Genomic DNA, 12,296 nt, shown 5'->3' on the forward strand with positions numbered 1-12,296 from the left:
TGACCTCCTACTTTGTCACTGAGAGCTGCTGCTTGAGGAGGCTGTGCCTGGGTGCATGCCTTTCAGGAAGAAAGGAGTCTGGGACACGAGCCTGAGGTTACTATCTCCACTAATAAACCCCGGAGGGCAGAGGTGCCTCTGTTCCGCTGACCCCCGTAACACCGGCGCCGAGCGCGATGGCTGACACGCCGCGTGCGCACGACATTCATGCTTCATGACTACAGGACGCAGAGGTAGTTGGAAATACAATTTGGAGTTCAAAGCAAAAGGCAGAAGGGGTGACACACTCTAAAGAGAAACGAGGACACTGGACTATCACAGTAGAGGGATCTGGGCCAAGACCTCCACATTCAAGGGGTGGAGAGAAAAGCTACTGAAGAAAACTGAAAAGAACAGTCACAGAGGTAAAGACCTAAGATTCTGGTGTCACAGAAGCCAAATAGGGAAAACAGGATGAGGAGCAAATACAGATAGGAGTTAAAAAAAAAAAAAAAGAAAAAAAAAGTTACTAGTGTAAGCAAAGATAACTATACACATCAAAAGACTTCACCCAATACTGAGAACATTCAAGTGGCTACTGAAATATTAGCCATGAAAACGTGGTTTAATTTACATTTACGTAGTAATACCCGAAAAATCACTATCATCTCTCCTTACCGGTATATGAGGTTCAGCTATGTCCTTCTGAAAATACTTCGGATGGGAATTAATAATAAACTTTGCTGCATTCTCCCCAGACTTCTTCGCCAATAAAAATGAACGCTACATAAAGAAAAAGATTTAAACTGACTCAAGAGATGAAAATTATACCCTCAGCAAGCCTCCCCCTCAAAGAATGCAACAATACATAGAAAACCAATTAGAAGTTAAATTACACATGTTATATATCCGCCTCTGCTACTGAGTGTAACATTTTAGGTCACATCTTATATACAGCTTGGGGTACATAAAACCAGTGCACTGAAACCGAGTGGACTGCTCCAGTGTCAGAGCCCTACGTATTAAATCCCAAATCCCTTCCACAGCCAATCTCTAAAGCTTTGAAACTGTTACCTTTTCAAAGGTTTTTACACCGAAGCTAAATTCTATATCCGTGTTTGCACCCAAACAAGCAAGATAAAATATAACGCTAGAAAAACTCCAGGAGGGGCGCCTGGGTGGCTCAGTTGGTTAAGCGACTGCCTTCGGCTCAGGTCATGATCCTGGAGTCCCGGGATCGAGTCCCGCATCGGGCTCCCTGCTTGGCGGGGAGTCTGCTTCTCCCTCTCCCGCTCCCCCCTCTTGTGCTCTTTCTCTCTCTCACTCTCTCTCTCAAATAAACAAATAAAATCTTTAAAAAAAAAAAAAACAACTCCAGGAGAACACTCACAGATTCCACAGAGGATGTTGGTATGAGGTAAGGGTCATCCTGAAATGCGTAAGGGGCAGCTGTGATGTCCTATGAAGACACAGAAATCTCTTTAGTTAGATTTTCACTAAGATCTTGAGTTTTGATGACCAAAAGCTCTGTGAGGTAAGTTTTAATTACATATGTAACACATACAGAAAGGTATGTATACTGAAAGAAACACCAATACCGATACCCCACTCTCAGCTCTGTCATTACACACCAAGCAAACAATGGCTCAAACCCCCATGACTGCTTCTTTAGATCTGAGGGTGCTACCAGGAACTACTGATGTTTTAAACGAAAGATCCTCTGAATTAACTAGTATGGGCACCAGTGTCCTGCATTCCTTCAAAGCCTGGCCACTACCCACCCAAGAATCCCTCCTCCAAACGGAGGATACGCTTGTGCCCTCTGGGAAGGAGCAAACAGCAGCTGCTCCTGCGTCCTGTTGCCGGAGGTTCTATACACTTTTTCACACTGTTCTAAGAGGAGAACCCTGAACAAAACTCTTCAGTACCACTGAAAACCTGCCCCCCAATTACTTCCTCTATTCATCTCTTCTCCCTTGGAACCGCCTTTCCTGGGCCTTCTGGGACCTTTGTTCCATAGGAAAAACTCACCCTATATCCAGAATCTCTCCTGACTGTCCCCTTCATGCCATGTCTTACTCACTTGGACTCTCCAAGGGACAGCTTCCCTGCAACTCTCAAGGGAAGGCTGCTCATACCTAAGGCCTGGAGGTAGGATTTTTTTTTGGGGGGGGGGGGGTCTCAGCCTCCTGCTGCTACTTTCAAAACCCATATCCTTCATAGTCATGGGAGGCTCATTTCATCCAGTCATGTCACTCTACTAAATGAGGCAGTCATGTAATGGTAAACCAGAGGTGGCAGTTCTAGGTTAGTTGCCCCGGACTACTCATTCCTTGATTACAAACTAGTGCCTGGCTCTGGTTCTGATCCTCTGCACCACCCTTGTTAGACACCTGTTTAGGGCCTCTAGTTTTGGTGACATGCTGGACTTCTTGTAACTTACTAGACTTATTCTTCCTATTTATCTCCCATTTTCCCTCCCTCCATGATTTCCAAGTCCTCCACAGTCTGTGTGGAACAACTCCACTCTGGCCCCGGAGCTCAGATGCCTCGAACCAAACGGATCCCCAAAGTGAACTTTCCTGAAGCTACTACCTGTCCTGCCTTCTCTCAGTGAATGGTACTGACCACTCTGCAGTCCAACCTGTAGATCCTGTCCCACTACTTCCATTCAACTGAGCTATCATCAGACCCAACCATCGCTAGCTCCTTAACTTCCCCTACCGACTCCACTATCCCTTATCCCAACTGCCATGGCCATAGTTCAGTGCCTTCCTATTCATTATTTATAAAGCACCTTTGTGCCAGGCATTTTTCTAGCTATAAGGGAGACAATAAGATCACCCCCCACCCCAATAGAGCTTACAGTCTAGTGGGGGGGGGACCTACAGAAAATAAAAATAAACAATATATAGTTAAATTAAAAACAGTTAACGGCTATGCAGAAAAATGAAGTAGAAAAAGGGACAAGAAAGTAGCAGATCTACAACCTAAGTGGGATGGTCAGGGAAGGCCTCACTGTAAGAGTGACACTGAGGCAAGGAGCTAAGCAGGTGAGGGAGCAAGTAATGTGAGTATCTCAGGGGAAACAGTCCAGGCAGAAGGAACAGCAAACCCTAGACCCTGAGACAGAGGCGTGCCTGCTGGGAAACAGAATTAGCCAGGCTCGGGTAGGGTGCCCGGGAAGACAGCAAGAGACGCTGTCAGAGAGGTAATGTGGGGATGGGGAGGATCATGGGAGGGTCTTAGGAGCCCTCATACGGACTTCAGTTTTTACCCCAATTATGACAAATGAGAGGCCACTTGAGTTCTCCGGAAGGAGTGATGTGATCCAATATTTTACTGGGATCATTAGGGCTGCCTAACTGCGAGCAGTCTGTGGGGAGCTTGGGCAGTGGAAGAGAGAGCTGTGATCAGTCCAGGGCAGTAAGAGATGATGACGATGACTTAGATGACTAAAGCCGTCACGGTGATGACAAGAATTTAAAATCTGATAATGTGTAGAAAGAGTTACCAGGCCCGTGACTGCTGTCCTTAGAAAGGTCTGCTTGCAAGGCTGGCCCTTGGCTGGCACCTGGAAACCTGGATTTGGGAGGGTTCCCACCATCCCCAGTACTGAGGAGACTGGCTCACTGTGCCTAAACTGTTTGTGCAAATGTGGCTTACAGTGAACTCCTGCCTTCCTTCTGAAAGTCTGGAATTCTGATATGTGCCAGGCACAGGGTGCCTATGTGGCCAGACACCAAAAAACCTCTGGGCCCTGAGTTTCTAATGAGCTTTTGTGGCAGATGTTTCACACGTGCTGTCACAACTCGGCTAGAGGAATTAAACGTGTCCTTTGTGACTCCACTGGGAAAGGACTCTTGGAAACTTGCACCTGGTTTCTTCTGGATTTCACCCCATGTGCCTTTTCCCTTAGTCGACTTTGCTTTGTATCCTTTTTCTATAATAAATCATAGCTGTAGGACTGTATGCTGAGTCCTGGGAGTCCTCCTAGCCAATCACTGAACCAGGGAGTGGTCTTGGGACTCCATGCACATGTACCTTGAAGGAAGAAACAAAGGATTTACTAACGTGCAGCATAAGAGAAAGATGAGTCACAGGTAACTCCTAGGGTTTTGACTCAAGCAATCAGAATAATGGAGCTGCTGTTGAGGAGATAGCAAAGCTTTGGGTCTGGACATGCTAGTTTTAGGATCTTTATGCTACATTAAAGTTGAAAGGTTTCCCATCTCCACAGGGCTGTCTTTTCTAAAATCTGGTTATTATACCACTGCTTAAAACTCTTCAGAGGACTTGAGTCCCCAGCATAGCATTCATCATCTTGCCTATTTCTCATTTCTCCACCCTTCAAATCCTTCATTCCTACCATACCAACTATGCATTCTGGGCCTTTGTGCCTCTGCGCACGGTGCTGCCTTTGCTAGGAATGCTCTTTCCCACCACAGTATCCTTGCTGCTCACCTTCCTAGCAGCAATCCAATTATCAGCTCCTCTGGAAGTCCTTCCCCAGTCTGGGTTCCGTACCCTCTTCTCAGTGCTCCCTCCTGCTCCCTCTCTAGGAACTGTGCAAGGGCTGAGTTTATTCTACATCCCGCACAGTGCCTGGTAAGCATCAGAAGTGTAGAATATATGGTTACTGAATGAATAAGTGACTATACCTTGGATTTTAAGGGCCCAAACCTAGACAAATCAGACAACTGCACACATAATTCTACAACTTCTTTGATTTGAAGGCCATTCTCATTAAAAAACTGAGATCAGTCTCAGAGGACCATTACTCCAGTTTACATTGCAGGTGCCTATTTAGAGATAAGTGAACTGCTGAAAATCTCAATGTCTTGCTAGCATGGAGATGATTATAAAAACCCCTTCTGAGAAACTGCTAGGATGTATCGGGGTATATTTGGCCCAAGACTCCTTAAGTTTAACATCTACAATAGAAAACAACTCTGTAAATCTGTGACAACGGCCTTAAAGAGGCTTAGTATCCATGCAGATATTGCAGCAGTTGTCTTCATTATCTTAGACATTATCCCCATAGTTGAAATTAAAAGTATAGTTTACATAGAACGAAAAATATAATCAGTCAGAAAGTTCCATTTCCGGGGCACCTGGCTGGCTCAGTCAGTAGAGCATGCGACTCCTGATCTCAGGGTTGTGAGTGTGAGCCTCACGCTGGGTGCTGAGATTACTTAAAAGAAAAAAAAAGTTCCATTTCTGAGGCATTTACCAAGGTTTCAGTTTATCTATCAGACTACAAACTGTTTTTGAATTGTCAACAGAGCAAGGTATTGACAAATATCTCACTAAAATGGTTGCAGTAATAATAAAATAGCCAGCATTTAAGGAGCATTTCTTTTGTGCTAGGCACTGCCCTAAATCCCTCAATTATATACTAATTCTCACTATAACCTTGAAGTCTGATGCTATAATTAATCCCCACTTTATAGATAAACACATAGAAACGTCAAGAGATAAAATAACTTTTTGATGCAGATCACAAAGCTAGTTGCTCAGCTATGAAACGAAACACTGGCTCCAGGACCCACATTCTTGCATAATTTATAGCATGGTAGATACAGTACTTCTCAAAGATGGTCTACAGATCACCTGCATTACAATATCACACCCTAGCCAAAAAAAAAAAAAAAAAGATTTTGGAGATAAGACTTGGACCTAAGTCAAGGACTTTCAGAGCCAGTTCCTTTAAAAGCTTAGTTTCCCCATTTGTCACATGAAGGGACTGGATTAGATCATTTCTAAGAAACTTTCAAGACCCACAACAAAAACCTAAAATTCCTACTTACCCTATTCACTGTGGATGCAAGTGCTTGAAGAACAGCCACTTTATCCCTAAGAACAAGAACCACAAGTTGACCCATGTCAGGGATTTCCATACCCACAAAACGAACAAGTGATTCCACTCTCAGTATGGATTGGCCAATAAAAAGTTCAGGTCTCACTTAAAGCCAGTTCTTATTTCTCAAGATCACTAGAAAAACAAACGAGAAAATGAGAGAACTGTCCTGTTCTTTTGCTTAAAGGTGGTAAGTACATGTTCCTACTATACTTTGCCTACCCTCTCTGGCATTGTCCATCATACCATCTCCAAAGGGCGAGCGATTTGCACTCCTAGCTCATAAAACCATCTACCCTGAATCTTACCTCGTCCTATCCATTTTCCCACGCATTCTTTTTTTAAGATTTTATTTTTTTATTTTTTAAAGATTTTATTTATTTATTTGCGAGAGAGAATGAGAGACAGAGAGCACGAGAGGGAGGAGGGTCAGAGGGAGAAGCAGACTCCCCGCTGAGCAGGGAGCCCAATGCGGGACTCGATCCCGGGACTCCAGGATCATGACCTGAGCCGAAGGTAGTCGCTTAACCGACTGAGCCACCCAGGCGCCCAAGATTTTATTTTTAAATAATCTCTATACCCATGTGGGGCTCAAACTCAGGGGCCCCATTTTCCTATGCATTCTTACTGCACTTTCTGGGCTACTCTTGCTTCTTTTATCTAAAGTGGTGGCTCTTAACTCAGCTATATATGAGAATAAATCAGAAGATGCACTCTGGACTTCCTGAATCATCCCTAAAATCACTATACAATTCAAATTAACCTGTTCACAACACTGCCTTTATCATATCACATTCATCTATGAAAACTCACAATGACCCTGTATAATTTAAGTCTTCTATGTTACCTGAGTGATCTAGGAAATCACACTCTTAAAAGGTGATGCCTATCTAAAATAAGGCAACAAGAATTTGTAGTCCTTATGGCTTCTTCCAGGTCTAAAAGCCTAAATTCCTGAGCACAGAAATCATCACTTTCTCTGTAAGGAAACAAATAGTATTTTTTACTTTATAGGTCACAGGGACTCTGTTGTATGTTATATCAGTATAGCATAAAGGTAGCCACAGACAACGTTAGCAAATGAGGCTACACTCCTTTGAGCCTGGTGCTGTCGTTACCTATGTTTTACTATGGGATAGATAGGTTAAGTAACCTGCCTGAGTAGTGATTGCTGGTAATTTTATTTCCTTCTTGCATTTAGCCCACCCCCCCAATAGTTAATTACTTCTGTAATTTAATAAAGTTTTTTCTTTTTTTTAAATGAACTTGAGTCTTCAGGTCCTACTTAGAGAAGACCTGGCTTTTTGAGGGTCATAAAATGCATTCAAAATCATTACTATAAGAATTCTGTGAAGTTTCAGTTCTCACATATTCAACAAATGTTGAATAAGGCAATTTATTCAAAGATCTACCTAGTTAGCTAAAAAAGGCTAAACTCTGTCCACACTATATTATTTTACTTTATTAAAGACTGTACGGATAACACTTCTGTCTGGTCTCTCACCTTCTAAGAACTCTCTTAAACGAAAGAAAAAAAGTTATTCTAATAGTGATGTTCATAATTAATCATTATTATTTAACTATTAACCAAAACTCAGTTCAGAAGATCTATGTAAATCTCATGCCCCATTCACTCACTACTCTCCACCTTCCTCTTTATGTTCTTTTTCAACTCCCAAGTTTTTCTCCCATCAGCTGTTTTGTCTCAAGGAATGCTCTCTACTTTTCTTCATGTCATTGCCTCCTTACCTACAAATGTTTTGCACTCAGTCACTTGAATGAACACTGAATACTCACCAAGTTTTCTTTTTCGGAATGACCACTTCTTCAATCCCTTAATTTGAAAAATAAAACAAAAGTAAATTGGTTTCCCAATACTACTACTACTACAAATAAGTGCAATCTGTTAACACAGAAACGAAATTATTTCAATATATTTTTATATACCTGTTATGTGAGCTCCTTCAACCTTTGGGACAGTTGCACTTCCAGAATAAAATCTGCAAAAAATAAAAGCCCTAAAGTAACACTCATTATTGAGGTTTCCATCTCACCTCCACCTATGTGCATTTTGAACCCAAATTTTCCAATTGTCATGGATCAAAGTAACTGAATGATTCATATCAATGTATACTGAGAAGACATGGCCTAAACAGTAAGTTCAAAACCATTACAAAATAGGTACAAGATACGGACACAATATGGTCGACATTTTTTAATCAATCTCATTAAATAAAATCAGGGAAAAAATTTCAATAGCACTTGAACCATTGAAGTAGCTGATTTGAAATATAAGGGACTTTCAACTTTGGTAATCTAAAATACTGAGGTCAAGAGGGACGATTTAATGAGCTCCTGATTTTATATGAATAACACCCTAATGATGATAAGAGTATCCCACTTAAAGCAATTATGATAAATTATTAAGCTAAGATCATCGTGGGCTTTCATCCCACTTCATTCAACAATAAGGAATTTGCCAGATATGTACATCCTGACTTAAACTTGAAACTGCCGATATTACTTTTTATCCAAAATATAGAATCACTGACTCATGACTGAGTTTTAAAATGTTCTGGTAACGCTACGAAATACAGTCAAAATATCACACAGTCACGTACACTATTATCTTGTGTATTCCCTTCCTACATGGCATTGGTACCATTCCTAAAATTGCCAGAACGTGATTAGATAGTAAATACTTCCTCTACTGGTATCTGGTCTCAAGCATCATTTGAAAACGATACTTTTCTGCTAAGGATCAATTTCAGAGAGGGATCAACTCTTTCAAATCACACTATTTGTCTCTCCTGACATTATGATATAATGACCACTGTTGTCCTGTGGGTAAATGCAGAGGGAGAGATGCTGCTGTCAGGCAAAGGAAATGAATAGAAAAATGTCAACAGTGGCACTACCAGGAAAAGGACTGGGACAGACAGCAGCATTAAGGCTTCTACAGTACCAGGTGGAGCATTTTCTCCTTTTTTGAGAAGTTGCATGAAGGTATTGCATATAAGACGTATATCTGAAGTTACACAGCTCACTTATTCCTCACCATTTTTTTGGATGGTTATTACTAGCTGCAGTCTACAAAAGAGAGAATCTGTCTATTAATCAACTAAAAAAATGGCACAAACATCGAATCCAAAATTGGGGTTTTCCCAACTTTTCATTACAAATTACAGACTCTATTTCCACACCATCATTGTTTGTGATTAGTGAAAAAAAATTAAATACATACTCTCAGGTGTGACAATCACAGCAATCCAAAGGCTGTGCTCAAATCTTTTAGACTTCCTTGTTTTTATGAAAACCTGGATAATTTCTTTGGCCAACCATCCCCACAACATCCAGCACACAGTGGCCCTCATAAACTGCCTTTAATTTGGGAAAATCTTCAGAGATCCCCGTTTGATAAAAATGAATGAGGGCGCATACTTTTCTATTTTTAAAACTTGGGACGGGGTTGCTACTAGCCACACTAAAACGCAATTTCCACGACAGCAGGATCCTAATCTTGCCGACAGTTCTTAATTCTAGGATAAGCCAACCACCCAATAAATAACGCTCTAACACACGAGTCTCAAGCCCTTTTTCCAGGACTCCAGCTCCGCGTGCCGGGCTAACCACGCGGCCGCGAAATTGCGCATGCGCATCCCACTCCATTGTACCTAGCTCCCCGGTTCTCAAAGAAAAGCTGACACAGAGGACGAAGTTGGCCAGGGGGTCTTTCTCTTGGATTCTCCATGCGTGTCTTACCTGCAACTGGGGGTCTGTCCACACGGACCTGCCCGCTGACCCGTTAGGGTCAGGCAAACCTTGCAGCGGAACCGGAGCCAACGACGCGTCGCGATCGCCGCCATCTTTGGCTTCTTCGCGTAGCATGCTGGGAAAGCGTGACCTCGACCTTCAGGATCACCAAGAGGGAGGGCGGGGAATAGCTCGGCTACTGGCTGAGACGGAACAAGACAAAAGCGATCAAGAATTAGGTTGAAAAAGCTCGTGGTTTGAAAGACTGTTACGGAAGCTAAAGGCTCAAAACGCCCCGTTTTTCTCGAAGAAATTTTCCGAAACTATTATTTTAGTGACTTATATGTCTTGAGCGAAAGTCATCAAATTACTTTCCCCCCCCTGCAGTGGAAGTGGTCTCGTCCACGTAAATCTCAAACCAGCGAGCTTTCCTAGTGCGCAAGCGCATTTTAAATCACATGGTGGCTGCCTGCTTGAGGCTGAGTTAAGTTGCTGGTGGTGATTGGAACCTCTTTCTGGGTGTCAGAACTCGAAACTTACCTGGAGGATGTTGGGCTCAAAGAACATGCCCTGGCGGAGGCTGCAGGGCATTTCCTTCGGGATGTATTCGGCCGAAGAACTCAAGTAAGGAGTTGGTGGGAAGCATGCAGAGCCTGCGTGTTGAGGTCGGCGCCGTAAACTACGGTTCCCAAAAGGTCTTGCGCTCAATTTATCTTCTGAGTCAGTGGTTGTCTGGCGCGTGGCCTTTTGGGACCCGTAGTTCCAGAAACGTCTTGGGTTGGCGTGCCACTGCCTAGAACCCAGGGGGGCAAGATTAGAATTTGCGTTGGGGAGGAGGTTCCCAGGTTGCAACTTTAGCTTCCATCAGTTTCTTTGGTAATTAACCAGCGTTTGTGGAGTTGTAACATCTCTGATGTGATTAATTAAACACATAGTCAAAATGGTTATCCTTCAAGACTCGTTGAAAGCGACGACTTTCTCTTTGCTAGGACCCTCTGTATTCTTTGCCTAGTTAACTAAATCAAGGGGACTCTCTTAAATCCTCATTTTGATCACCGTAGCATTTGGCAGTCTTGACCACACCCTCGGAACTGTTTATTTGCAGGACCTTACTGTTTTCAGGTTCTTTTATTTCTGTGACAAAGAGAGTGACATCTAATGGGTACAAGGTTTCTCTTAGTGGGGATGAAAATACTCTAAATAGACTGGTGATAATTGTACAACTCTAGATATGCTAAAAACCATTGAGTGTACACTTTAAAAGGATGAATTGTGTAATATGTGGGTTATATCTCAACGGAGCTGTTAAAGGATTTTTAAACCTTTAATGTGAAAAATAACAAAAGCCAAATTATAAACTGGGAAAAGTATTTGCCACCATTATAGTAAAAGATTAATGTCCTCATGTGTGAGGAGCTCATGTAGTACAGTAATGAAAACATTAAGATTTCAATTCAAAATAAGTAAAGGACTAAAACAACTTGAAAAAATTTAATAAAAAAATTAATGTGAGAGTGGAGTAGCATTTGTCCACCTGATATTTGGAAAGATTTTTTTTTAAACAATTTTTTTTTTTTTTTAAGTAGGCTCCATGCCCAACGTGGGGCTCAAACTCACGGCCCTGAGATCAGGAGTCGCCTGCTCTACTGACTGAGCCAGCCAGGAGCCCCTGGAAAGATTTTTAAGTGCTAAGATTCAGTGCTAGTGAAGACAGGCAATCACTATTAGCGCACCTTTTCTAGAATAGAAGGTAGTAGAATATATCAGGAGTTTCAAACATTTTGCACCCATTGTTCAGGGATTCCACTCCACTGAGGAAATAATTATATTTTTAGGACATAGTTAAAAGTTTGAAGTATCCTGTGCAAAAATCTTTATGCAGATAGGTTTCATAAGCTTATTTAAAATAGAGTTTGGTTAAATGAATTACTAATTGCCACATAATGAAAGGTTTTATAACTCTTAAGGACTATGTTTCTGAAGAATTTTAGGGACATAAAAACACTCATTTAACGCTAAGTGAAAATAGACAAATGCGATGCTAGAAATACCAAATGATCCCAGCTATGTTTCTAACAATATATCCAAAGAGATATGTCTATGAATGTTACCAGTTTTTTTTTCTAGGTTGTGAGATTTGGATAATTGTCTCTATTTCCAAAGTAAAAAAAAATTTAAAAAGCACATTTGGCATGAATGTACTTTGGTAAAAGTAGTTAGGTGTCCTATGGAAGCCCCCTTTAAACCAAACATAAAATATTGGGATGAAACAGTGAAACAGGTTACACTTCTCAAAGTTTTGCATATTTATGTTTAACTTCAATTTACTACTTCTGCACGCAGGGATTATTGGGTTATCTTTTCTTTATTGAACTATGTGGGCTTTGGAGTTAAGTGTGGTCCATGTCCTGCCTCTGTCCTCCCCCCATCCTGGCTGTTTTACCTGGATTAAATCACCTAACTGTTCTGACCCTCAGTTTCCTCCTCGGGAAAATGCATATAGTGATGCCCCTCTCGGAGGGTTGAAGTCAGACTAAATGCTGCTTGTAAAGCATGTAGCATGTGTAGGTACTTAACTTATTTGTAAGCAGTCTCCACTGTACTCAATGCAAGATTTGCACTAAATCTGTATTTAAATATTTTACCACTCTTATCTGTTAAGCATATATTTATCCAGCAGCTGTTGTATGCAGGCTCTAAGTGT

The 12,296-nt window shown here is 41.8% G+C and overlaps 2 protein-coding genes across 4 annotated transcripts in view; one reads left to right on the top strand and one right to left on the bottom strand.

Annotated features, from left to right (window-relative positions):
• PTCD3 (pentatricopeptide repeat domain 3) overlaps positions 1–9,756 on the bottom strand; it is a 27,761-nt gene extending 18,005 nt beyond the window's left edge. The window contains exons 1-6 of one of the 2 annotated variants that reach the window (XM_035001132.1): positions 9,602–9,756; positions 7,787–7,839; positions 7,637–7,673; positions 5,790–5,974; positions 1,370–1,438; positions 658–762 (exon numbers count right to left, since the gene is read on the bottom strand). In XM_035001132.1, the coding sequence (XP_034857023.1) occupies positions 658–762; positions 1,370–1,438; positions 5,790–5,879 (264 nt within the window). In that variant the 5' untranslated portion in view covers positions 5,880–5,974; positions 7,637–7,673; positions 7,787–7,839; positions 9,602–9,756. The remainder of the gene's footprint in view (positions 1–657; positions 763–1,369; positions 1,439–5,789; positions 5,975–7,636; positions 7,674–7,786; positions 7,840–9,601) is intronic. The other variant, XM_035001131.1, reaches the window with a different exon arrangement.
• A 230-nt stretch (positions 9,757–9,986) lies between these two features.
• Positions 9,987–12,296, top strand: part of POLR1A (RNA polymerase I subunit A) — a 75,378-nt gene continuing 73,068 nt past the window's right edge. The window contains exon 1 of one of the 2 annotated variants that reach the window (XM_035001130.1): positions 9,987–10,216. In XM_035001130.1, coding sequence (XP_034857021.1) covers positions 10,140–10,216 — 77 coding nt within the window. In that variant the 5' untranslated portion in view covers positions 9,987–10,139. The remainder of the gene's footprint in view (positions 10,217–12,296) is intronic. The other variant, XM_035001129.1, reaches the window with a different exon arrangement.

The sequence above is a fragment of the Mirounga leonina genome, unplaced genomic scaffold (genome assembly GCF_011800145.1).
Source record: "Mirounga leonina isolate KUSES-001 unplaced genomic scaffold, KU_Mleo_1.0 Mir_125, whole genome shotgun sequence".
NCBI lineage: Eukaryota > Metazoa > Chordata > Mammalia > Carnivora > Phocidae > Mirounga > Mirounga leonina.